General features: G+C 43.8%; 1 protein-coding gene across 1 annotated transcript; it reads right to left on the minus strand.

The window, feature by feature from the left end:
• Positions 1-3,496: 3,496 nt before the first annotated feature.
• Positions 3,497-4,636, minus strand: LOC127416185 (C-C motif chemokine 13-like). Its single transcript, XM_051655384.1, has 3 exons — positions 4,417-4,636; positions 3,883-3,994; positions 3,497-3,788 (listed from the first exon to the last, which is right to left on the minus strand). The coding sequence occupies exons 1-3, from the start codon at positions 4,484-4,486 to the stop codon at positions 3,656-3,658; spliced, it is 315 nt and encodes a 104-aa protein (XP_051511344.1). The 5' UTR covers positions 4,487-4,636; the 3' UTR covers positions 3,497-3,655.
• Positions 4,637-26,897: the final 22,261 nt, after the last annotated feature.

Raw genomic sequence — 26,897 nt, forward strand, 5'->3', positions numbered from 1 at the left:
TCTTCCTGGAAGTGCACGAGGAGCTGACAAGGTCGTGGGAGGCACTTTTTACTGCCCGGTCCCAATCTTTCAGCTCCCCCTCCCTCACTACCCTCGATGGTGGAGTGGCCAGGGGCTATTTGGCAATTCCCCCGGTGGATAAGGCGCTTGCGGTGCACCTATGCCTGCAGAGCGCCGCCACCTGGCGCGGGCGCCCAAAGCTCCCATCCAAGGCCTGTAGGTTTACGTTGTCCCTGATGGCCAAAGTCTACAGTGCCACTGGACATGCACGCCATGGCTCTACTGCAAGTCCACCAAGCCAAGGCGCTAAAGGAACTGCACGAGGGTAGTTCCGCCCCGGGATTGATGCAGGAACTGTGCTCGGCGACCGACCTCGCTCTCCGGGCGACAAAGGTCACGGCGCGGTCTCTCGGGCGGGCGGTGTCCACTTTGGTGGTCCAGGAGCACCACCTTTGGCTCAACCTGGTCGAGATGAGAGAGGCCGACAAGGCACGGTTCCTTGCTGCCCCCATTTCCCAGGTTGGCCTATTCGATGACTTTGCTCAGCAGTTCTCCATGGTGAAGCAGCAGACGGAGGCTATCCGGCACATCCTGCCCCGGCACGGCTCAAGATCCCGCACCCCGCCTGCTCGTTGCCAAGGGCGTCCCCCTGCGGTGATTGCACTGGCTGGAGCCCACCGCAGGAAGCAGACGCCACCCGTCTCAAGGCCGGTCGCCAAGAACCCGCAAAAGGCTGCGCTGTCCGGTGCGCGCTTTACGCATCTATTTGGATCACACGCAGAGCTTTAGAGTCTCTGAGCAGCTCTTTGTCTGCTTTGGTGGACAGCGGAAAGGAAGCACTGTCTTCAAGCAGAGGATCGCCCACTGGCTCATTGACGCCATAACAATGGCATATCACACCCAGGACGTGCCACCCCTGGCAGGGCAACGAGCCCATTCTACCAGGGGTGTAGTGGCCTCCTGGGCCTTGACCAGTGGCGCCTCTCTAACAGACATTTGCAGAGCAGCGGGCTGGGCAACACCCAACACCTTTGCGAGGCTCTACAATCTCCGGGTGGAACCGGTTTCGTCCCGTGTAGTGGCACGCACAAGCAGGTAAGTCCGGGACAGCTGGCCAGGTTTATCGCTTGCGCATAGCACCATTCACCTCCCTTGAGCTGAAGATGTGCGCTGTTGACTCCCAGTAGTGTTCACAAACTGTGTTCCCTGGATGATTTCCTCCGAGCCCTGTGGCAGATGAGTTTGCGGAGAAACCCGCTGTCGGCTCAGTACACGTGCTACTAAGCCCTGTACTGGGATAGGTGCTCCGCATGTGGTGGTTCCCCATAGGTAACACCATGCAACGTATATCTTCCGCTAATTCATTTCCCTGTTGGTAAACTGCGTCTTCCTTGGGCAGAGGCCCCTCTGCCCCAGTCTCCATGCTCGTAGAAACTCCTCCCCCGTAGGGTAGGACCTACCATGGGACTTCTCCACATGACATACTTCCCACAAAGCTCGGCAAGCCCATGTGATGAATTTCCACTCAAAATACCCCCCCCCCCCCCGGGCAGGGTGTGGTCTCCGCGGTGTCTTCCCCTTGGGAGTGACACCCCCCTGACTAGACCTGGTGGCCCCAGTCAGTTAATTCCTTTTTTTTTTGGGGGAGAGGAAAAAAAAAAGAGGATAAGAGGCCACGACTGGGCTAGCCTGTCTCCATCTTTTGGGCAGTCGACTTGTCCCCAAAGGGCCGTTCGACACTCATAACAGCATTGGGGGAGGTTACGTGTCGGCCTGGTGCGCTGGCTACGAGGCACACAGTGGTCTGCCCGTCACACACCGCCAGTTCACGTAACACAGTTCAGCCAGTTGCGGCATTTCGTATAGGGACCCCTAGTGTCACTACATCGACACAACGTTGAGTGAGTGACAGACAGGGAACGTCCTGGTTACTTGCATAACCTCCATTCCCTGATGGAGGGAACGAGACGTTGTGTCCCTCCTGCCACAATGCTGAACTACCCGCTGAAATGGCCGGGACCTTGTCTCGGCTCCTCAGCACAAAACCTGAATGAGTGGTTGCATACCAGCTCCTTTTATACCCGTATCTCCGGGGGAGTGGTATGCAAATACCACTTGCCAATTTTCATTGGCCTTTTATCAAAGACCCTTTGATAAACTACATTGTCACTACATCGACACAACGTCTCCTTCCCTCCATCAGGGAACGGACGTTACGCAAGTAACCAAGACGTTTTTATAGTTGTAGCCCTAAAATGTTAAAATGATCATGAAGTTATAAGGTTATAAGGTCATATTTGCTCTTCAGCCACATCTTAAGAAGGAATTTATGGCCTGATCTTAAAAAAAAAAGTTAACTGATGCCCCTGACTCCCCAGTCCCCAACACCATTTTGGAAGTCTGTTCCACTTTGTGAAGTGGGCGAGGGAACAGGGAAGTTTCTGTTGACAGACTCTTAACCCCTCGATTTTGACTGAGTGTGCGAGCTTACTCTGATGTATGCTTCAGGCAGCTCCATATCCCACGATGCAACTCGATTGTGACACCACAGCAGATCACACTTCATCAAACCCCACCCCCACACAACTCTAATGTATAATGGAAATGAAGTTTAATTAAGAGTTATATTGAAATTTAACAGCAAAATACTTGTAGCAACCTTAAACTGACACAGTCATAGCCTATGTGTTCATTGCAATATTACAATTTTCATTTGTGTAAAACTTGATTAATTCTTTCTAATAATTAATTCTAGTAAAAAGTTAATTTATACATAATGAAATTTGTACATAAGTGTCTGAAATCACAACTAAACTTTGCCTGAGTCTGTGATTGCATCAATCTCTGAAGACGTTGTCTTCTCAGGAGCAAAATTCGCCAAATAATTCCACAAAATAAGAGCGATAACAAGCTCGATGTTAGGCTCAATAATATGCTAGAATATTAAGAATTTCAGTTGGTCACCATGGCTGAGATGCATAGTGTACAGTGTAGTTATAAATAAGAAGTATCATTATTTTGTTCCATTATATGCTATAGTGGGTTAGGGTTGGGTTAGGGTTAGGATTTTCTTTCGGTATCATTTATCAGCATGGTTTGTGTATTTATATTGAGGGAGAACCACTCATCATGGGCACAGCATAATAAATAAACTGAGCATTTCTCCACAATGCATCCATGTAAAAACTTTGTAACTGTTTGAACATTAATTAGGGGAGTCAGACCCCCCCAGAAACCCCCGTATTTAAAGTTAGAAAAACAAAACATTTTATTTATTTATTATTATCTAGGTAATAATTATAATACTACTATTAATAATAATTATCTTTTATGTAATATTATTAATAATTGTGTAATTTTGTTATTATTATTGCTATTATTATTAAATTAATTAACTGAAAGTGAATCAGATTAATCTCTAGCTTTGGTTTTAAAATGTTTTGCCACCTATTAGCACCAATATGTTTTATTAAAAAAGAAGAAGACCAAAATCTGATAATGTTTCTAGATGTTGTTTATTTATATATAGTCATGTTATGATTCAAACTGGTTCAGACTGAACTTGTAAAACTTAGCTTAAATAAAAAAAAAGCTTAAAAATCAGTTTAGAAACTTTTCAGTGTAAGATTTTTTAAAGCGAAGAGCAGTTTGCACGTTAGGCACTATCCACAGAGCTGCCTTCTGATCCCATATCCTTCAGGGTTCGAGCATCCACCAGGTTCTTCAGTCTCTGAACCCATTTCTCTGATGGGTCAGCACAGATCTCCTTTTGAGCCTTTGTGATGAAACTGGAATTTTAAAGAGAAGATGGTTCATGATTTCACATAACCGATTTACGATTGCTATTCATTCCAATTAAGACATTATGCAAAAGATACTTACATGATACCACTCCTGTGGCATTCGAGATGTGTTGTATGGTAACTTTCAACCTGCTTTAAGGGGATTCTTACATTGGAAAAAGAAAAGCAGCACTTATCTGGGCCTTGACTCCCTGCAGGAGAAATATAGAGGAAACAATACATTGTAATTAACAGTATGTTCAAAATATTGAAATAACATGCTAACAGTACATGAACACTGTTAAAATTGGTGATGTGCAATTGTCACCTTAAGGACCTATTTCTACTCGATCTAACCCATAAAAAAATTCTTAGTATACTTTCATTAGTTTAAACTAATGTAATCAAGTTGATTCAGTTATATTTAATAATTTGTAATATTTCTGACCTGAATGAATCCAAGTAATTTAGATGTAACCGCATAAAGCACATTTTGTAGATTACCATTTTTGCAGTCAATTACATACAATTAATGATTTAGAAAAATGCCTCACAGATGTATTTTAAACTGTTGGCAGTCAAGTGTTTATCTAGTCCTTAACAAAGAAAAATCATAAATTAGAAAAAGACGCACATTCACTGCGAGTGAGTGAGCAGAGGGCGAAGAGCACCAGACAGGCGATGAAGATGCAGTAAGCTCTCATGTTTGAGTCTGTGGTCTGTCGTTGATCAGTGTGTCTTGATGCGCTGTCAGTGGCTGGTCGTCTTGAGTATGTTCACCTCACATATTCTGTCCGCTTTATAAGGTGTGCGTCCACGTGGGCCTGTACTTTTTCCACTACACAACCTCTGGGTTCTGTCCAACGAGGAAGAATTTACATCACTTGCTTGGGGGAAAACCATGATGTGGTCTACAGGGGTAGTACTTCCTGTTGTACCCCTCCCCAATTCTGTGAACCTAACTTAAATTGCTGACACAAGTCACCTGAAAAGTTGATCATATTATGTTCTTTCTTCAAATTCTATGCAATCCCATGGAAAATGTCTTTAAATTTATGAAAGATTCTTATAAGGACACTGTTGGATCTATAACATTTAATCAAATGTTGTTTATTTGTCATTCAGTCTGGTTTAGATTAAATTAGCTTATTCTTTGAATATAGAATGATCATGATCAATGAACAACATTGTGCTGGTGTGTACTCCAAGTTATTATTTTTTTAAATTATTTAATAAAAGCTTAAATTTAGTTTAGAAACTGTTTAGAAAGTGTTTAAGCAAAGAGCAGTTCAAGTTTTAGTCCCCAATTGTTCCCTGATTGTCTTCCCAAATGATTAAGAACCTTCATAAGGACCCCATTGACTTGACATTTCAACATGTCAAAGCCAGTTTTATATATAAAATGTTTATATTTTCAGGTTGCATCTTTTCAAGAAGATGCCCCATACTCTCAAGTGCAGTGCAATGCAAGAAAAGTCCCTCTCTGCAAATGCATGGTGGAAAATGAGTCTGGGGCTCAATGCAGGAAATGGTAAGCTTTTTCGGTGAAGGAGGAAAGGTGGTTGGACTGAATGTGTTTAGTGTGGTTAACATATCTGCACACAGTGTGATCCAGACTCAATAATATCAGCAGTTACTCGCTGAGTTTATACCACACAAACAAATAAAGCTTCATCATGGTTTGCTATCATGCTTGGAATCAATTTTGCCACAAACTTTAAATTTTTGAATGAACTATCCATTTAACAGAATGTATTGCAGAGTGCATTTATAGCAACATTTTAGATTTTTTGTTATTGAGGTTCTTTATTTCTAACTGTCTTTTTTTTCCCCATTCCATTACTTTTTCCACACATCTGAGCTATTCTGAGCTACACGTGTCAGGTCATTGTTCCTCTTCACCCTTTGGGCCCACATTACATCACTTTCTCAAACACTGTCATACAGTACTTATTCACTGGGGAGTTTTGTAGACCTGTGTAAATCACTAATGACCACATAGTGATATAAAGCATCAAAGAATAACAGACGTGAATATTTCAATTCCTGAAGGTGAGGGTGAGAGTCGTAACATTAAAGGCCCAAACATGCCCTATGTAAGTATGTGAACACGGACGCATCTTGCTACGCAAGCTCGATTTCACACGTTGTTGCATTGTGAAATGTGTCCAAGCACAATTCATAACCTAGTGCAAGAAAGCGCTGTATTCTCAGCATAGCCGCAAGGGGCGCTACAGTGTATATTATTTTTTCAATCAACAACTGTCATGGCGGAGGAGCAATTTGTGGAGAGTCTTGCCAAACAAGTTAGATTATACAAACATATTTTTCTGTCATCTTTTCAGCAAATACAAAAGCACACTCCTCAACTGTCAACATGTTGACTCCACCACCACAGTTTCGTGGCACCTAAAAAACTCTTTCGCCCCCTTGTGGTCTAAGGTTTTTAACCGCCAGAGCAACGCAAGAACGCACGTAATTTATGTACAACGGGACCAAGTGTTGCATACTTGTGTGAAGTATGTTTGGGCCTTTACAGCGGAATCAACCTACGAATGGCTTACTCAGTTATCGCTCCGTGTTATACTTCGCATATTAAGTTCAGGATAGGAGAAAGTTTCATAACATTGAAAAAAATAAACACTTCGACTTTAAAGGGATAGATCACCCAAAAATGAAAATTCTCTCATTTACTCACCCTCATGCCATCCCAGGTATGTATAACTTTCTTTCTTCTGCAGAACACAAATTAAGATTTTTAGAAGAATATCTCAGCTCTGTATTCAAAGTCCCTTCAATGCAACTGAATGATGACCAGAAGGTCTGAAAAGGACATAAAGGCAGCACTTCCGTGGTTAAATCCATATCTTCTGAAGCTATAGGTTAGGTGTGGGTGAGAAATAGATCAATATTTAAGTTGTTTTTTACTGTAAATCTACACTTTCACTTTCACATTCAGCCACCTACTGTTTGGAGCTGGTCAAAGGTGGAGATTTATCCTCGTGCGACCCGCGTCCACATGGGTGGACGTTTTATTTTGGATTCACTATATGCAACACATAATTTTAATTAATTTTAACCATCTGAGTACTGTTCACAACACTCTTTGCTGTCATTTAAGGGTTAAACTTCTGGCGCACCGTGTCACGTGTCACATCAGCATGGCATCGATTTTCTATGGGGGCAGCGCCAACAAAAGTGCCTCTGGTACACAGTCCACATATGTGAAAAATGGGATCTTATTCCCTCAAAAGTTGAAAAAACATGTTAGTTATTTTAATCACTTTTAACATTAACACATCTGTGGGTCATTTCGTTTCATTTTAATATAAATGTTGTTATATTAAATTTTGTTATCACTGTACAATATGGTTCTATTCATTAACATTAGTAAATGCATTCCTATATTCACTGTGCATTTTCACATAGAGAATCAAAGGGGTTATCTAAAAGCTGAAGAATATTGCATTCAGAGGCTTTATATGGAGATTGGATGACAATAAGGTGCATTTCGAACTGTTCTGAGAGCAGTGTTTATTCAGCTTTAGAAAATCAGCTGTAATGTCTGTAACGTCTCAAAAACTCGAATAACCAACACTCCTGGAAAGATAATAAACAATTTGAAATCTAGAAAGAAAATATAGAAGCTTTCTATAGCTTGGTATTATTTTACATTTCACAACTTACTCCCACCGTCCACATATGTGGACATCACTTTTTATTTGTTCTAGAAAAAAAAAAAAACAATCTTGTTTATTAGGTGCTACTAGTCACAAATCAAAAAGTGAAATGGAAAAAGGACTTAAATCTCACCCTCACCTATCATTTTGCTTCTGAACATTTAACCACTGTTGTACGATTACTTTTATGCTACCTTAATGTCCTTTTTGGACCTTCTGAGTTCTGGTCACCACTTGCATTGTGAGGACCAACAGAGCTGAGATATTCTTCTAAAAGTCTTTGTTTGTGTTTAGAAGAAGAAAGTAAGTCACATAGCTGGAATGGCATGAGGGTGAGTAAATGATAAGAGACTTTACATTTTTGGTTGATCTATCCCTTTAAATTGTGCTGGTTCACATGCATCCTTTAAAATCCTGACTATATGGGTTCTCTGCACTCAGAAGTAAAGGTACCGTTTAAGCAGTGGCGATTTCTCTGGGCCAGCAAAGCCTTCTCTGCTGGCGTAACATGCCTAATAAATAAATATTTTTTCATCCTTTCATTCTCATTGACCTTTTTGCCTATGTATTTTCAATCGCTTTCCACTCCTAATTAATCTACAGATGAATAGCAAAAAATAAAAAGTTTATCCAATCAGAATTTATTCCTTGATGCTTACAAGCAAACTGTGACAACTGTTTCACTAATCGCATGCCCGAAGCCATGCTCCTTAGCCGAAGTAGTGCGTGAGTCTGAGCTCCACCCCATCAGGCCTTCAGAATTTCCACAGAATTCCCCAACAGTGAATGGGCATCTAAAGTCAGACTGTCAGATTCATCAGCCAATCAGATTGATTTATTTGTTCTTGTGGGTGTGGTTTTTAGGATATGTCCCAGTCCAGGCCTTCTAGCTGGCCTTGAGTGACGCAGTCATGCTTTATGTGATGTACATAATTTTAAAGAGAAGTGCGCAAGATCTTGCTGACCAGTCGGCTGTCATCACTGCTGGTATTGCCTTTGAGAAAGAGATCCTTATGGATTTAAAAACCTGAGATGTTCTGCATGATTGTGCGATTGATTAATTAAACAGGAAAGGAGGGCTGATTTTCACTTCAAGTAAATTGGTAAGTGCTTTTTGCATTGTTATAGCAACATCAGGAGTTTTCTAAGTGTAAATTAGACTGCTGGAGCATTCAGTGTCAGATCAAGTTTTGAAAAGTAACCGTGTACCATGACGAAACAAAATTAATGCAAGCAAAATTTAAATCGCAAATATTATTAGAGAGAATTTTCTTGGTATTAGACCTCCTTGGCTCTGGCTTTCGTGCGTGGACGTGTTTTTAAAATGTCAACTGGTATTATTAGTTGACTGCCACGTAATGTATGATAGGCATACGGTGTCTTATTCATTGTGAAACTGTTTTCTTAATGGCATGAATCGCACTGAAGGTCTAGACTTAAAATGCACGGCCCGCGGCTGCGTTTAAGGTACAAAGCCGTCATTGGTGTGGTACCCTTTTGTACCCTTAAGGAGACAAAAAGGTATGTTCTTCTGTTCCCAGAGGAACAAAAACATATAAATGTACCTTTAAAGGTTCATGGTAGGTCCTTATAATACAATTATGTACCCAAAATGAGTTATAAATTTAACTACAGGTGCAAAAAAGTTCATCCCAGTGATACCCACTTAAAAGGGTAGCTTTTTTTCCCGAGTGTGTGTAAAATCATGATGAAACTTTATACTTTCAATACAAGTGAGTAATAAACAGTTTATTAAGCTACTCACCACAGCATCACCACAACAATATAGTCAGTTTTGCAGTATATATAGTGACTCATATTTATTAAAATGACTCATTCCTACAGTAACAATTCAACTGTGTCAGCACTACATTCAGAATCACAGCATTTTTGAATTTTGTTCTTAGTTGTTTTCTTGCCCATTCCTTGCTTCCTGTTCTTGTAAATTCTTACTCAAATATGTATGCATCTTGTAAGTCACTTTGGAAAGAAACCATGTGCAAAGATATAAATATATATCTTTTATATTTAATCTATTAAATAATAGATCTATCTATCTATCTGTCTATCTGTCTGTCTGTCTCTCTATCTGTCTGTCTGTCTGTCTGTCTGTCTGTCTATCTATCTGTCTGTCTGTCTATCTGTCTATCTGTCTGTCTGTCTGTCTGTCTGTCTATCTATCTATCTATCTATCTATCTATCTATCTATCTATCTATCTATCTAACTATCTAACTATCTATCAATCTATGATCTGTTTGGTTTACCTTGATCATTCTCTGACTCATGTATGCATAGGCAGATGTGGATTTTTGCAAGAGCAAGATATGAAACCGCAGAGCTCTAAATAGAACCACACAGGGAGGGCAAGAACTGACATTGTATTTTCCCTTTTAACCCCACACAAGTTGGTACTCAAATGCCACTAAATTCCTCTCCTATATCTACAGCTATGGTACATTGTGCAGACAAATTGTTATGCTGCCATACATTTATAGAGATGATATCAAGTTCAACTCTAAAAATAACATTTACACCAGTGGCTAAGAAAAGTGAGTTCTAAGAAATTTGGTTCTGAGACAGGCTCTAGCATAATTTGTTTGCGGATGCCACTTGGTTTGATGTTTTGTATCTAATGCAATGAAATTCACACATTTAAGTGTGACTTTAATGTCCCAAAGTATCCAAATATATACTGAATGGATTTGCATAATTTTTTGTGCAAATGCATGTCTGGTATGTTCCAGAGGAAATAATGAAACAGGGGAATGATTTTAACTGCTACAAGTTAAGCGCACGTTTTACAGTGTGTCTTTGGAAAGAGCATTCACTTTGATCTTTGGAGAACTGGTATGCTTTGTGTGACCAGAAATGGATTTGACTTTTTGTCAAAATCTCTCCAATAGTACTTGTAAAAATGAGAACTTTTTGATCCTACACACAAATGAGTAGCCTGTAACATCAAAACCAGATTTCAGGACATCTTACACCAATAAAATTTAAGTGTAACAGTGGGCTTGAAACATGGAACAACGAAAGTAGCCATTTAGAAGACCAACCACTTGGATACGCTATTGCATGTGAAATCATTTAGAGTCCTGGAACCTCTTCTTATCAGAGCAGTTGTTTCTTCACAGACATCAGATAAGGGTATAATTAACTATTTTGGATTAATTATAGGTACAGTATAAGTAAGGGTAAATACCCTTATGATTTAGCCTTATAAGCAAATTCTAGGTATAAGTAAGGGTAGATAAATTCCCTTAAGGGTGTGATTTAACCATGTAGCATTTCTGTAATTGAATTGGTCAAGCATACTGTAGCACTCACAAATCCAAAATCATGGGTTCGATTCCCAAGGAATACACAAACTGCTAAAAAAGTACCCAGAATGTAATGTATGTCGCTTTCAATAGAAGCAACTTCCAAATGCACAGTAAATGTAAATGTAATGTAAATTATCAGAGTACATTCCAACAGGGCATAAGCTTTATATCGCCATCCTCCCATGATACTTTCCAAGACAATATGGCGTATTGGTTTATCAGATAGTAAATACTTTATAGGCAACTGAATTCTGCCAGAAAATATGAATAAAATATTGACTGATTATGATTTTTGTGACAAATCAATCTAGCTTCAGTATAATCTCATTGGAATATTGAGTCTCAAACATAAACATAACCATCATCACTTTGGATGAAACAGCTCTCAAAAAAGAAAACCCCAAAACCCTCATATCCTTTCATGCTTACAAGCAAACTTGTCTCTTCACACAGGATACAAGAGAATGATAAAAGCACTGGGAAAACAGGAATATGTTCCTTTCTAAAGAAAGTTGTCTGTATCTTTTACTTTCCTCAACCCCTTCCTGATCTACTAATGTAATATCTGCTGTCAGATACACTGTGGTGTCTTAGGAATGTTAATTGGATGTTGTTCATCATTGTTATCAATTGAACATGTGCTTAACTCTCAACTATGGCTATGAGAAACATACCTTTAAGTCTTACCCTTTTCGAGCCCATGTGAACCTAAATTTATCATCCATTGTTGCAGGGCAAATAAATTAAACAATCATATCTTAAACTTTTAAACAAACCATGCACATTTTTGCAAAAGAGTACCTGTGACATAACATAGATATAAGGTGTGATCACAATGAACAATAAAATATATGCATTGTCATCAACTCCAGATATCTGGATATAAAGTAAAAGAAAACCCTACAGAAACATGTAATATGTTACAGTACAGTATGTAATAATATGGCACATTTGCTGATTAACTGAGTCAAATGATTGATGTTGTTGTGGTTTGATTATCTGTTTAAATCATCTTGATTTTCAAACCACAAATGAACCTTTGTAGAAGTTATGCCACAAAACAAAAACAAAAAAACAAAACAAAATAAACAAAGTACAAAAACAAATCCCATCTGCACTAATATATCTTCAGCAGGGCATGGGAAAGTTCTAAACAAAGACAACTGTTCTAGACACATGCTATGTGCTGGGATGCATTCAAGAGGACAGGAGACTGGTAAACAACTCCATAAGAGGTATTTTGTTGGCAAATGCCAGTATTGGCTGAGCTAGTGTTTTTAGCCAACTGCGCACTTATTTTTTATTTTTTTTATCATCACATTGGCTGGTTAGCTTACAGGTTACACTTTACTGCATCAATTAGTCCTACACTACATGTATTTTAGTCTATTAGGCAGTTGCATTGCCTTGTTTGCTAATACTAAATATAAATAACACCTAATAATTCTACATAGCTACATAGCCAATTCATTTTCAAATATTAAATAGAAAGCCCCTATAAATCTGTCATAGTCTTTTATTTGCTCTGAGAGAATGCTCCCCATGCTCCCCAAGTGCTTCTTCTGTTATTTGTGAACTGTCCATGTGCTTATTTGTGCTGGCCGAATACATGATGTTTAAGGGAGTTGAATGACTGTGGATCCCATAATGCACTTTTCCAACTTCAGATCCATTTTGGCCTGAGATGCCCGCAGCAGTCACAAGCAAAGCACAACTAAACGTGGGACTGATATAATAATAGCCACTATGCTATCAAATGGTCTGAAAACATAAATGATAACCTGTATTTTAAAGGTTCATTCTTACCAAAACTGATCATGACAATGAAACTCAAGGACAAGAACAACATATTATGACAGAGCAAACTGTTAAAGGAACAGTTCGCTCAAGAATGAAAATTCTGTCATATTTCCTTACCCTCAAGTGGTTTCATTCAAACTTGAATGCTGTACACAAATTAGAATTTTCGAAGTATCTTCACATTATTTTTTCCATACAGAAATTTAAGTCATTATTCACTAAAAATCTTTCCCACCACTGCATCTCTTAGATCTCATTCTCCGCTCCACATATTTGAACTGGCGTATATTACATTCAGGTGCAACAATGCATTTGGCTTTAATTATCAATGAAGAAAGACTTACATTTGGTTCTGTTCCTCATACAATGCTATTGCAGAAGACTTCAGAAGACATGGAATCCACAAGTCATGTGGAGACTCGGAAAACAATGCATGAGTCATACTTTTGTGGTGTTTTGTTGTCGTTGTTTGGAAAAAATCTGTTTGATGATTCTTTAAAAATACTCCTTTTGTGTTCCACAAATAAATAACAGCATGCGGTATTTGGAACGATACAAGGGTGAGAAAATATGATCAGAATTTTCATTTTGCGTTAAAGTTCCTCTTTAGTTTCAAATATTTCCAAGGGCACGAATGAGTTTGGTTAACAATCTTTCTAAAAACACAAATCAGCTCTTGCAATCCCTTGACAGAGGAGCAAAGGCTTTGACGATGTAGAGCACAGCTGGGAGTTCTTTTAGCAGAGAAGTCAGTTTATAAAAATTCCTCTGAGATGAGAAAGCATTGGAACAAACCCTGACAAGAACAAAAGAAGAGTGACCCCAAAACTACATGGTTTCAACATTATTATTTTGGAACAGAATAATCACCAATGCAAACCCAACTACATTGTTCTCTTTAGACAGATATAGAAAGACAAAGCCCAAAGGAGTTTTAAGCAAATGTATCAATTGTATATTAAAGTTTGCTTTACACACTACACAACATTGGTCCACGTTAATCGACTTTTGGAGGTTACATACTGTACCCATACCCAGAGCACAGCAGTAATGGCTCATACTGTAAATGTTTCCATTCAAGCCTCATCTCCCTCAGTTAGATCAGATTACTCCCTCTTCTCTAAAAGCATATTTTCAATATTTTTCTTAATTTATCCTTTATGCATTTATCACCTCATTAGTTTTCTAGAACAAGTATAGCTGTAAATCTGCCAGTGGAGAAAAAATGTGTTGAACTTTGCCCGCACTCACGGGACTTTTGTGAGCATCTCCGTTCCATACTCCACATGTGCCCTCACCTCAAAGGTCAAAGGTCAATCTTTCGGTGCATCTAGATCTTTGTGCCAGTGCACCTATAAAATTGTATATCCAATGGAAATTCCTTCATGAAGCATTCCTTCATTTCTTGTAAAAATCCTGAACACAGAACCTTTTTAGTTGGTGTAGATAGTAATGTAATGACATCTCTGCTGAAACAGATACTCAGTCAAACTGTAATGCATAGTAGTGATGGGTAAGGCAGTGCCAGGCACAACTTCATAGCTTCAAACAGATCAAATATGGGATGTTAATGAAAAGAGAGACAATAACAGATGAATGAATTACATTTTTAGTAGCGAGGCTGTTAATTGCAATTGAATGGTCAATGTATCTCAGTCTGTCTGTCCTTACAATGAAGTACAATGAAGTACTTTCATTGTAGCATTAGAAATACAGTGACATGTATTGTTAATGAACACTCCAAAAAGATAATTATATGTTTAATGCATCCAAAACACAGGGGTATTTTCAGGTTATAAGACATGTAAAAACAAAATCAAATGAGAGTTATTTCCTCTGGCTGCAACCTATCATCTGTGATAATAACCACAACAACAGGAAGTGGGTAAATGCATTACAGCAAACTAGAACTCAGCAATGAAAAGATGATGATCAATATGAATAGACTATCATTGTGACTATCTAGGCATCCATGGGTTGGGTAATCATTTTGACAAGGAGAGACAGGAAACTACCCTTGTGTGTCCTTCACCCATGCCAAGGAGAGAAGTTCAAGAGCCCGCCAGCGGCCACGGCCAGTTGAGGTTCACCCCACTCTGCTCACAGGGATATTGCTATCAGCCCACACAGGGAGATAGATTTCCACTGCATCCTGTTTTTTTCTTCTAAACACTTGGATAAGAGAACAAATATATAGTATGCAACCATGCAGATATCACAAGGTCAAGCTGCATGTACAAATGTAACTGTATATGGTGAGGAGCTATTTTGGGTTGCTTAAAATGGTGTGCTCTGGAATAATAACTTCCACAAAAGCTGATATGATATCCAGCTAATATCCTAGAATATGTTGGAAGCATTTCTCAGACTCCTGATAACAAACGATTCCTTCACATAAAATCTCAGGGTGTTTCAAGTAATAATTCATCCAAAATTAAACTTCTGTAATTTACTCACCCTCATGTTGCTCCAAACCTGGATGACTTCCTTACTTATGTGTGTAGCGGCCCCCTTGGCTTAGATAAATGTGAGTGTTTCTGATGGGTGCTTTTTCATTTCTTTTGCTTAGTTGAGCACCACTGAGCAGCACTTTCAAGTATCACTGTAGCACAGTGAAAATACACAAATAAATGACAAAATAAATATACACAAATTGAAATACCAACTTCTGATCTTGCTTGCTTGTAGGTTTCCATTCCCCTTCTTGTACTTTGACTCACCTAACAAGTCCGTCACTCTCTTTGACAGCTTCAGTGACTCGACATAACTGCCACTGATTTCTTGGGAACATGTCCTCTTTGATGGTTACAACGTCATTGACCTTGATGTTGCGGCAGGGAGTATGCCACTTTTGCCGTGTAGAAATGTTGAGAGGATATTCTTTCTTCCAAAGACTCCAGAATTGTTTGATCAAGTACTGAACTCTGCGCCATCTTTTAGTAGCATACAGTGCTGTGGAAAATGATTTGCCCCCATCCTAATTTTTTCTTCTGTTTTTGTGTATATCTCATACTAAATTGTTTCAAAAACATAAAACAAAGGCAATCTGAGTAAACACAAAATACAGTTTTTAAATGATAATGTTATTTATTGAAGCAAAAAAGTTATTCAGTACCAACTTGGCCTGTGTGAAAAAGTATTTGCCCTTAGTTACTAAATCCCCAAATCTATGAAACTGCATTCATAATAAGGTTTAGCTGGACTAGACACACCTAGGCTGGATTACTGCCAGCCCTGATTAATCAAATCAACACCTAAATAGAACTTTTTCAGCAGCACGAAGTTGGCTAAAAGGTCTCACCAAGTAGCACACTATACCAAGGTTGACATAATAGGGCAGCTCATGCTCGAAAACCCTCCAATGTAGCTGAACTAAAGCAGTTCTGCAAAGAAGAGTAGGCCAAAATTCCACCACAGCTTTGTGAAAGACTGATCTCCAGTTATTGGAAGCATTTGGACGAGTTGTTGCTGCTAAAGGTAGAACAACCAGCTATTAAGTTTAAGGGGGCTGTTAGGTTTTCACATGGGTGATACACACTGGCGGCCAAAAGTTTGGAATAATATACAGATTTTGCTCTTATGGAAAGAAATTGGTACTTTTATTCACCAAAGTGGCATTCAACTGATCACAATGTATAGTCAGAACATTAATAATGTGAAAAATTACTATTACAATTTGAAAAAAGTTTAACTACTTCAATGAGTTCTCATCAAAAAATCCTCCATGTGCAGCAATGACAGCTTTGCAGATCCTTGGCATTCTAGCAGTCAGTTTGTCCAGATACTCAGGTGACATTTCACCTCATGCTTGTAGCACTTGCCATAGATGTGGCTGTCTTGTCGGGCACTTCTCACATACCTTACAGTCTAGCTGATCCCACAAAAGCTTAATGGGGTTAAGATCCATAACACTCTTTTCCAATTATCTGTTGCCCAATGTCTGTGTTTCTTTGCCCACTCTAACCTTTTCTTTTCAATTTTCTGTTTCAAAAGTGGCTTTTTCTTTCCAATTCTTCCCATAAGGCCTGCACCCCTGAGTCTTCTCTTTACTGTTGTACATGAAACTGGTGTTGAGCGGGTAGAATTCAATGAAGCTGTCAGCTGAGGACATGTGAGGCATCTATTTCTCAAACTAAAGACTCCGATGTACTTATCCTCTAGTTTAGTTGTACATCTGGCCATCCACATCTCTTTCTGTCCTTGTTAGAGTCAGTTGTACTTTGTCTTTGAAGACTGTATTGTACACCTTTGTATGAAATCTTCAGTTCCCTATCTGTCACTCACTCGAAGTTGTGTCGATGTAGTGACACTAGGGGTCACTCTTGGGAGCCCCAAACACCTCTGCTTTTTTGAAAAAAGGCCAATGAGAATTGGCGAGTGGAATTTACATGCCACTCCCCCGGACATACGGGTATAAAAGGAGCTGGTATGCAACCACTCATTCAGATTTTCTCTTCGGAGCCGAGCGGTTGTATTCAGTGCACTGAATTCAATTCCCTCCAAAGACACACCTCAAAACTGCTGGATTTACGGCTCATTTCAGCGGCTTCTCCCCCTCTGCGCCCGTGAAGTGCAGAGAACGCCCCTGGGCTTCGGCAGAGCAAAAATAAGAGAGTATATTCGAAAAGAGTATATTTTCATTCACAAAAAGAGCGGCACACACGGAACGTCTTTTTAAAGATGGCTTTCTGTTTGTGTGTTATTCCTGGTTGCGGTCGTAATCTCTCCGCTTCTGACGGCCATGATAGCTGTTTTACGTGTCTGGGCACTGCCCATGCGGAGACATCGTTCATGGATAAGTCATGTCCTCATTGCGAGAACATGACCATGGCAATGTTGCGGTCGCAGCTTGCTTTCGTAAGAAAGCAAGCCACCCCAGCGGCTCCCCGCACCGGTTCTTCTACCTACGGGTTTGAGGCCGCATCGGTTAGCACTGGGGGCAATTAGGGGACATCAATGGGACCACCTCCGCCGGGTATCCCCCCACGGACCTCCCATTCCCCAGTACACTCACTTGCCCTAATCGGGCTCTCGCATGAGTTATCGAGCAAAGCATCAGAGAGTGGGCTCTTCCAGTCTGATGCAGAGGCTTCGGCTGGGCTTCCTCCTTCGGGAACGGTCGCCCAGTCTCACGCCGACGTGGAAATGACAGACATGCTTTCCCAGGCGGCCGTGAGCATCAGGCTAGAGTGGAACCCTCCACTCTCCCCTGAACCCTTGCGGCTCGATGATTTGTTGCTGGACTCGGGGCGCCGCCCACGGCCATGACTCGCCCCCGTTCCTTTCTTCCCGGAAGTGCATGAGGAGCTGACAAGATCGTGGGAGGCACCTTTTACTGCCCGGTCCCAGTCTTTCAGCTCCCCCGCTCTCACTACCCTCGATGGTGGAGTGGCCAGGGGGTATTCGGTGATCCCCCAGGTGGATAAGGCGCTCACGGTGCACTTGTACTACGAGCCACTCATGTCCTGGGCAACCTCAACACCACAGCGGACGTGCTGTCACATCAGGTTACCCTCAGGGGAGAGTGGAGACTCCACCCTCAGGTGGTCCAGCTGATTTGGAGTCAATTCGTTCGAGCACAGGTAGACCTGTTTGCTTCCCGGGAATCTTCCCACTGCCCGCTTTGGTACGCACTGACCAAGGCACCCCTCAGTATAGATGCACTGGCACACAGCTGGCCCCCTGGACTATGCAAATATGTGTTTCCCCCAGTGAGCCTACTTGCACAGACCCTGTGCAAGGTCAGGGAGGATGAGAAGCAGGTCGTCCTAGTAGCAATCTACTAGCCCACCAAGACGTGGTTCTTGGATCTCACGCTCCTCGCGACAGCCCCCCTGACAAATTCCCCTGAGGAAGGACCTTCTTTCTCAGGGACGGGGCATCATCTGGCACCCGCGACCAGACCTCTGGAATCTTCACGTCTGGCCCTTGGATGGGACGCGGAAGACCTAAGCGGCCTACCACCCGCGGTAGTAGACACGATCACCCAGGCTAGGGCTCCCTCTACGAGGCACCTGTATGCCTTGAAGTGGCATCCGTTCGCTAAGTGGTGTTCTTCCCAACGCGAAGACACCCAGAGGTGCGCAGTCAGATCGGTGCTTTCCTTCCTGTAGGAGAGGCTGGAGGGGCGGCTGTCCCCCTCCACCTTGAAGGTGTATGTAGCCGCTATTTCGGCTCATCATGATGCAGTAGATGGTAAGTACTTGGGGAAGCACGACTTGATCATCAGGTTCCTGAGAGGCGCTAGGAGGTTGAATCCCTCCAGACCACACCTCGTCCCCTCGTGGGACCTCTCTGTAGTCCTTCGGGGTCTACAGGGAGCTCCCTTTGAGCCCTTGGAGACAGCTGAGCTTAAGGCACTCTCTTTGAAGACTGCCCTCCTGACTGCGCTCACTTCCATCAAAAGAGTAGGGGACCTGCAGGTGTTCTCTGTCAGCGAATCGTGCCTGGAGTTCAGGCCGGGTTACTCTCACGTTAGGGATCCTTAGCCCTCTGGCAGTTGAATTTGCGGAGAAACTTGCTGACCGGCCCAGTACGTGTGCTAATGAGCCCCTGTACTGTGGTAGGTGCTCCACATGTGCTGGTTCCCCGAAGGTGACCCCATGTGATATCTTCCGCAAAATCGTTTCCCTGTCGGCAAACTGCGTCTTCCTTGGGTGGAGGCCCCTCTGCCCCCAGTCGCCATGCTCTGTAGAAACTCCTCTCCCTTTGGGTAGGACCTACCATGGGACCTCTCCACATGACATACTTCCGACAAGACTCGGTAAGACCATGTGACGTATTCCACTCAAAATAACCCCCCCCCCCTTTTTGGGTGGGGTGTGGTCTCCATGGTGGAGATACTTATAGCTCCCAGTCAGTTAACAAATTCCACTCTTTTTGGGGAGAAAAGAGAGGGAAAAGAGGCCTCGGCTGGGCTAGCCTGTCCCTATAGTTGGGCAGTCGACTTGTTCCTGAAGGACCGTTCGATGCTCATAAGAGCATTGGGGGAGGTTACGTGACGGCCTGGTGCACTGGCTACGAGGCACACAGCAGTCTGCCCATCACACACTGCCAGTTCACGTAACACAGTTCAGCTAGTTGTGGCGTTTTGTATAGGGACCCCTATTGTCACTACATCGACACAATGTCGAGTGAGTGACAGATAGGGAATGTCCTGGTTACTTTCATAACCTCCGTTCCCTGATGGAGGGAACGAGATGTTGTGTCCCTCTTGCCACAATGCTGAACTACCCACTGAAATGGCCGGGACCTGGTCTCGGCTCCTCAGCACAAAACATGAATGAGTGGTTGCATACCAGCTCCTTTTATACCCGTGTGTCCGGGGGAGTGGCATGCAAATTCCACTCGCCAATTTTCATTGGCCTTTTTTTAAAAAAGCAGAGGTGTTTGGGGCTCCCAAGAGTGACCCCTAGTGTCACTACATCGACACAACATCTCATTCCCTCCATCAGGGAATGGAGGTTACAAAAGTAACCAGGATGTTTTTTGGCAATTTCAATGTGATTGACTGACGAGTTTCTAGAGAAAGCTCTCTTTTTTTGCCATTTCTGACCTAATATTGACCTTAAGACATGCCAGTCTATTGCATACTCTGGCAACTCAAAAACAAACACAAAGACAATGTTAAGCTTCACTTAATGAACCAAATAGCTTTCAGCTGTGTTTGATATAATGGCAAGTGATTTTCTAGTACCAAATGAGCAATTTAGCATGATTACTCAAGGAAAATGTGTTGGACTGATGGCTGCTGGAAATGAGGCCTGTCTAGATTTGATCAAAAATGACTTTTTTCAAATAGTGATGGTGCTGTTTTTTACATCAGTAATGTCCTGACTATACTTCGTGATCAGTTGAATGCCACTTTGGTGAATTAAAGTACCAATTTCCTTCTGAAACAGCAAAATCTGTACATTATTCCAAACTTTTGGCTGCCAGTGTAGGTGTTGGATAACTTTTTTGATTCAATAATTGTTTTGTTTTTTTACTTTATTTTGTGTTTATTCAGGTTGCCTTTATTTTATGTTATATCTCGTTTGAAGATCTAAAACAATTTAGTATGAAAAATACACAAAAACAGAAGAAATCAGGATGGGGCAAATAATTTTCCACAGCACTGTACGTCTTCTTTTACAAACTTTCCAGAAGGTGGAAGTGCAACTTCAGATTTCATCAGTATTAGATGGTTTGTGTCAAGGGTTCAAGTGAATTAGGTGTCATTGATACCATCTACTGTTAATGGGCGGTTATTAACAATGGCCATTGGGGGCCTGGGTAGCTCAGCGAGTAAAGATGCTGACTATCACCCCTGGAGTCGCAAGTTCGAATCCAGGGCGTACTGAATGACTCCAGCCAGGTCTCCTAAGCAACCAAATTGGCCCGGTTGCTAGGGAGGGAAGAGTCACATGGGGTAACCTCCTCATGGTCACTATAATGTGGTTCTCACTCTTGGTGGGATGCATGGTGAGTTGTACGTGGATGCCGCGGAGAATAGCGTGAAGCCTCCACACGTGCTATGTCTCCGCGGTAACACGCTCAACAAGCCACATGTTAAGATGTGCGGATTGACGGTCTCAGATGCAGAGGCAACTGAGATTCATCCTCCGCCACCCAGATTGAGGCGAGTCACTACGCCATCATGAGGACTTAGAGCACATTGGGAATTGGGCATTCCATATTGAGGAGAAAAGGGAGAAAAAAAATCAATGGCCATCGCTTCGTAGAAAAGAGTTCTAAGCGAGGCATCATCAAGCCTGCCTGGGCACTGAGCAAGTGTAGCGTTGAGCACATTACGCAAGGTTGGAATTCGCCGTTCCCAGACACCTCCAGCATGGCTTGCCGATGGAGCATTGAAGAAAAATTCAGAATCAGAATCAGAATGAGCTTTATTGCCAAGTATGCTTACACATACAAGGAATTTGTCTTGGTGACAGGAGCTTCCAGTGTACAATAATACAAAAACAATACAAAAACAGCAGCAAGACATAGATACAAATAAAAAATAAAGACTAATTATACACATACGTACAGACACACACACACATACATACACACATACACATGGGTAGTGCAAATCTAATACAATCTGTTATGTACAGTGTAAATACAAATCTGTTATGTACAGTGCAAATGTTTTTTGTTTTTGTGGCAGCAGGGGCGTGGTCAAGCATCTCTCCGGAGAGAGAAAGCGGTAAGGGCGCTTACACCTGAGCTAAATTATGTCTAACACCTGTCTCTAATTTCAGTGAGCACGGGGAGAGCGGCATAAAGAGAGCGACACAACACTCAGTGCAGGGAGACTGGATACGACAGAGCCGAGTAAAGATTTTTCTAGTAGTAAAAGTTTATTTATGAAAGCTGTGTGTGTTAGTTTAGTGTGTGAAGGTAAACTGTAAATTGGTGTCGCCAAGAGGGGAAAATAAAGCCTGACCTGAAGAAGGAAAAACTGCTCCTCGCCTCATCTTTACACTGGTGCCGAAACCCGGGATTGAAGTTTGGGTCGAAGATGGATGGAGGTCGTCCCGTAGAGTCCTCCCAGTTGGAGGAGATCCTCCAAGCCCTCGCCAGCCTACATCAGAACCACCAACAAACGCTGCTTGAGCTCCGACAAGATCAAGACCGCCGGTTTGTCGAGCTCATGCATGCTCAAGCCGAGGACCGGCAGGCGATCCGGAGCCTCCTCGGCCAGGGGGCATCCTCAGCCGCGACCCCGGACACACCCACGCCGTTACCCCCGCCAGCATTACAGATAATGGGGGCGACGGATGACCCCGAGGCCTTCCTGGATTTGTTTGAGCAGACCGCCGAGATCTGGGGCTGGCTGCTCGGCCAATGGGCAGCCCGATTGATCCCACTATTGTCCGGGGAAGCCCAGCTCGTGGCTCAACAACTGCCAGCGTCGAGCCTCCTGGCCTACGGAGATCTAAAAAGAGCCATCTTGCAACGGGTTGGTCGCACTCTGGAGGAAAGTCGTCAACTCTTCCGGAGCTTGAAGTTGGAAAGCTCCGACCGCCCGTTTGCCTTTGCCCAGCGGCTCCGTGACGCCTGCCGAAGATGGCTGCTAGCGGGGGATCGTGACATCCAGGGAATTATCGACCAGGTGGTACTGGAACAGTTTATAGTTCGACTGCCAAAAGGGATGGTGGAGTGGGTCCAGTGCCACCACCCGGTGTCGTTGGAGGAAGCCATCCGACTTGCGGAGGACCACATGGACCACATCCCTCCTATGTTTTCTCTCCTCCCTCTGTTTCTTCTCCCTCCCCTCTCTCTCTCTCGTCTGCTCTCTCTCCAGGTCCCGTTCCTGCCCCACGCAGATGAGGAGGAACTCAGCCCCTGAGACCAGTTCCCCGGGTGTGGGAGGCGACACCTTCCCCTACTCCAATGCCCCACCACTCTCCCCCTCGGGGGGGGGGTGCCCTCCGACGCAAGTGCAGGCGTAGCGCCTGGGCCGGCCTGCTGGAGGTGCGGAGACCCGAGCCACTTCCGAGATCAGTGCCCTCTGATGGAGCTGGGGACGGTGGTGCGGGTCTCTGACCTCCCAGAGGCTGCCCCCGACCGGGCCAGAGCGTACCGGATACCGGTAAGTGTCAAGGGGGGTACTCACCAAGCGTTGGTGGATACCGGGTGTAATCAAACCACTATCCACCAACGCCTGGTTCAACCCGAGGCATTGGTCACAACCAAAACGGTGAAGGTGAAGTGTGTACACGGGGATATTCACAAGTATCCGGTGGTGACCCTGACAATTAAATTTCGGGGGAAAAAGCATAGAGTGGAGGCTGCGGTTAGTTCCCACCTCACCCATCCGCTGATTTTGGGGACTGATTGGCCTGATTTTAGAGTTTTATTAAAGGGAATTTGCGCGGATGGGTCCTGGGTGAAAATAGGGAGATGTGTGATGTGCGATGCTTTGGCAGGGGAGGCAGAGCCGGGGCCATCCTCGACAGCTCCACGTCATGATGACGAGAGAGGGGGAGAGGCTGCAGCCCCTCCCCTTCTCAGGGAATTCCCTGAGGGGGATTTCCCTTTGGAGCAGTCGCGAGACGAAACCCTCAAACACGCCTTTGACCAAGTGAGAGTCATCGATGGTCAACGACTCCAGCCTGACATCGCACTTTCATACCCCTATTTTGCAATTATAAATGAGCGGTTGTATCGAGTGACACAGGACACTCGGACCAAAGAGGATACAACCCAACTTTTGATTCCAAAGAGCCGTCGGGAAATGGTATTCCAGGCGGCTCATTATAATCCCATGGCAGGTCATCTAGGAGAAAGGAAAACACTGAACCGTCTAATAGCCCATTTCTATTGGCCGGGCATTGGCGGCGATGTCCGCAGGTGGTGTGCGGCATGCCGTGAATGCCAGCTGGTTAACCCACCGGCCACCCCAAAAGCGCCATTGCGCCCTCTCCCTTTGATCGAGGTCCCCTTTGAGAGAATTGGAATGGACCTCGTCGGACCATTAGAACGGTCAGCACACGGACATCGCTTTGTATTGGTCCTAGTGGACTATGCAATGCGATATCCGGAAGCCGTGCCTCTTCGCAACATCTCAGCACGCAGTGTTGCGGAGGCACTTTTCAAAATATTCTCCCGGGTGGGGATTCCGAAAGAAATCCTCACTGATCAGGGCACAACATTTATGTCACGAACACTACGCGAACTGTACGAATTATTAAATATTAAATCGATTCGCACCAGTGTATACCATCCTCAAACGGATGGCCTGGTGGAACGATTTAATAAAACCCTCAAAAACATGATTCGTAAGTTCGTGCACGATGATTCTAGAAATTGGGATAAATGGCTCGACCCCCTGTTATTTGCAGTACGAGAGGTCCCGCAAGCCTCCACTGGCTTCTCCCCATTCGAGCTGCTGTATGGGCGACGCCCACGCGGCGTGCTTGATGTAATGTGAGAGGCCTGGGAGGAAGGACCTTCAAACAGTAAAAATGAAATTCAGTACGTTCTTGATCTTAGAGCAAAACTCCACACCTTGGGGCAACTAACAAAGGAGAATTTGCTCCAAGCTCAAGAACGACAGTGCCGACTGTATGACAGGGGAACTCAGCTAAGGGAATTTGCACCGGGAGATAAAGTGCTTGTATTGCTTCCCACATCGAGCTCTAAATTACTCGCCAAGTGGCAAGGACCCTTTGAGGTCACACGACGAGTGGGAGATCTCGATTATGAGGTTAAACGAACCGATAGAGGGGATGCACGTCAAATATACCACCTCAATCTCCTAAAATTGTGGAGGGAGGTGGTTCCTATGACGTTGGCTACGGTGGTTCCCGAGAAGGCGGAGCTCGGACCGGAGGTGAGTTCAAAACATAAACAGTTCACCCCGGTCACTTGCGGAGACCACCTCTCACCAAGCCAACTCGCGGAGGTTGCCAAGTTGCAACAGGAGTTTGCAGATGTGTTCTCCCCTCTACCGGGACGTGCAAACCTCATCCATCACCACATCGAGACCGAGCCGGGGGTGGTGGTACGTAGCCGCCCCTATCGACTACCCTAACACAAAAAGAAAATTGTTCGGGAAGAATTGGATGCGATGCTTGATATGGGGGTAATAGAAGAATCCCACAGCGATTGGTCCAGCCCAGTTGTTCTAGTGCCTAAGAGCGACGGGTCTGTGCGATTCTGTGTGGATTACAGGAAAGTCAACGCGGTGTCTAAATTTGATGCATATCCAATGCCTCGCGTTGATGAGTTGCTCGATCGGTTGGGCACTGCTCATTTTTATTCAACATTGGATTTGACGAAGGGTTATTGGCAGATCCCCTTGACACCAATTTCCCATGAGAAAACCGCCTTCTCCACACCGTTTGGATTACACCAATTTGTGACACTTCCGTTCGGTTTGTTTGGAGCCCCGGCTACGTTTCAGCGTCTCATGGACCGAATCCTCAGGCCGCATTCAGCTTACGCCGCTGCCTATTTAGATGATATCATCATTCACAGCAATGATTGGCAGCGGCATATGCAACATCTGAGGGCGGTTCTGAGATCGCTGCACCGAGCGAGACTCACAGCGAACCCGAAGAAGTGCTCGATTGGACGGGTGGAGGTACGGTATCTGGGGTTCCACTTGGGCCACGGGCAGGTGCGTCCCCAAATTGACAAGACAGCGGTGATTGCGACCTGCCCGAGACCCAAGACCAAAAAGGGGGTGAGACAGTTCCTGGGGCTGGCTGGCTATAATAGAAGGTTTGTGCCTAATTATTCGGACATCACCAGCCCGCTGACTGATCTCACTAAAAAGGGAGCTCCAGATCCGGTCCAGTGGACGGAGCAGTGTCAATGGGCGTTCACGCAAGTTAAAGCCGCACTTTGCGGGGGGCCGCTGTTACATTCACCTGACTTCTCTCTCCCTTTTGTTTTACAGACAGATGCTTCCGACAGGGGGCTGGGGGCCGTACTCTCGCAGGTGGTGGAGGGGGAGGAGGGCCCGGTGCTGTACATTAGCCGTAAGCTCTCGTTAAGGGAAACTAAGTACAGCACCGTGGAAAAGGAGTGTCTCGCCATCAAGTGGGCGGTCCTCACTCTCCGATACTACCTGCTGGGGCGGGCCTTCACCCTCTGCTCGGATCACGCCCCACTCCAGTGGCTCCACCGCATGAAAGATACTAACGCCCGGATCACCCGTTGGTATCTGGCTCTTCAGCCGTTTAAGTTCAAGGTGGTCCACAGACCGGGGGCGCAGATGGCTGTCGCCGACTTCCTTTCCAGGAATGGGGGAGGAGTGGCAGGCAGGCCGGATGTCACCCCGGCCTGAGTCAGGCGGTGGGGATATGTGGCAGCGGGGGCGTGGTCAAGCATCTCTCCGGAGAGAGAAAGCGGTAAGGGCGCTTACACCTGAGCTAAATTATGTCTAACACCTGTCTCTAATTTCAGTGAGCACGGGGAGAGCGGCATAAAGAGAGCGACACAACACTCAGTGCAGGGAGACTGGATACGACAGAGCCGAGCAAAGATTTTTCTAGTAGTAAAAGTTTATTTATGAAAGCTGTGTGTGTTAGTTTAGTGTGTGAAGGTAAACTGTAAATTGGTGTCGCCAAGAGGAGAAAATAAAGCCTGACCTGAAGAAGGAAAAACTGCTCCTCGCCTCATCTTTACAGTTTTGTTTTGTTTTTTCAGAGGAATGAAATAGCAGAAGAGGTTGGTTGTGTTGGATAAATATAAGAAAGACTAAACTGTGTATTGTACATAGTTATTGCTCAATGGGGCAATTTAACTGTTCATGAGATGGATAACCTGAGGGAAAAACTGTTCCTGTGCCTGACGGTTCTGGTGCTCAGAGCTC

The sequence above is a fragment of the Myxocyprinus asiaticus genome, chromosome 25 (genome assembly GCF_019703515.2).
Source record: "Myxocyprinus asiaticus isolate MX2 ecotype Aquarium Trade chromosome 25, UBuf_Myxa_2, whole genome shotgun sequence".
Classification (NCBI taxonomy): Eukaryota; Metazoa; Chordata; class Actinopteri; order Cypriniformes; family Catostomidae; genus Myxocyprinus; species Myxocyprinus asiaticus.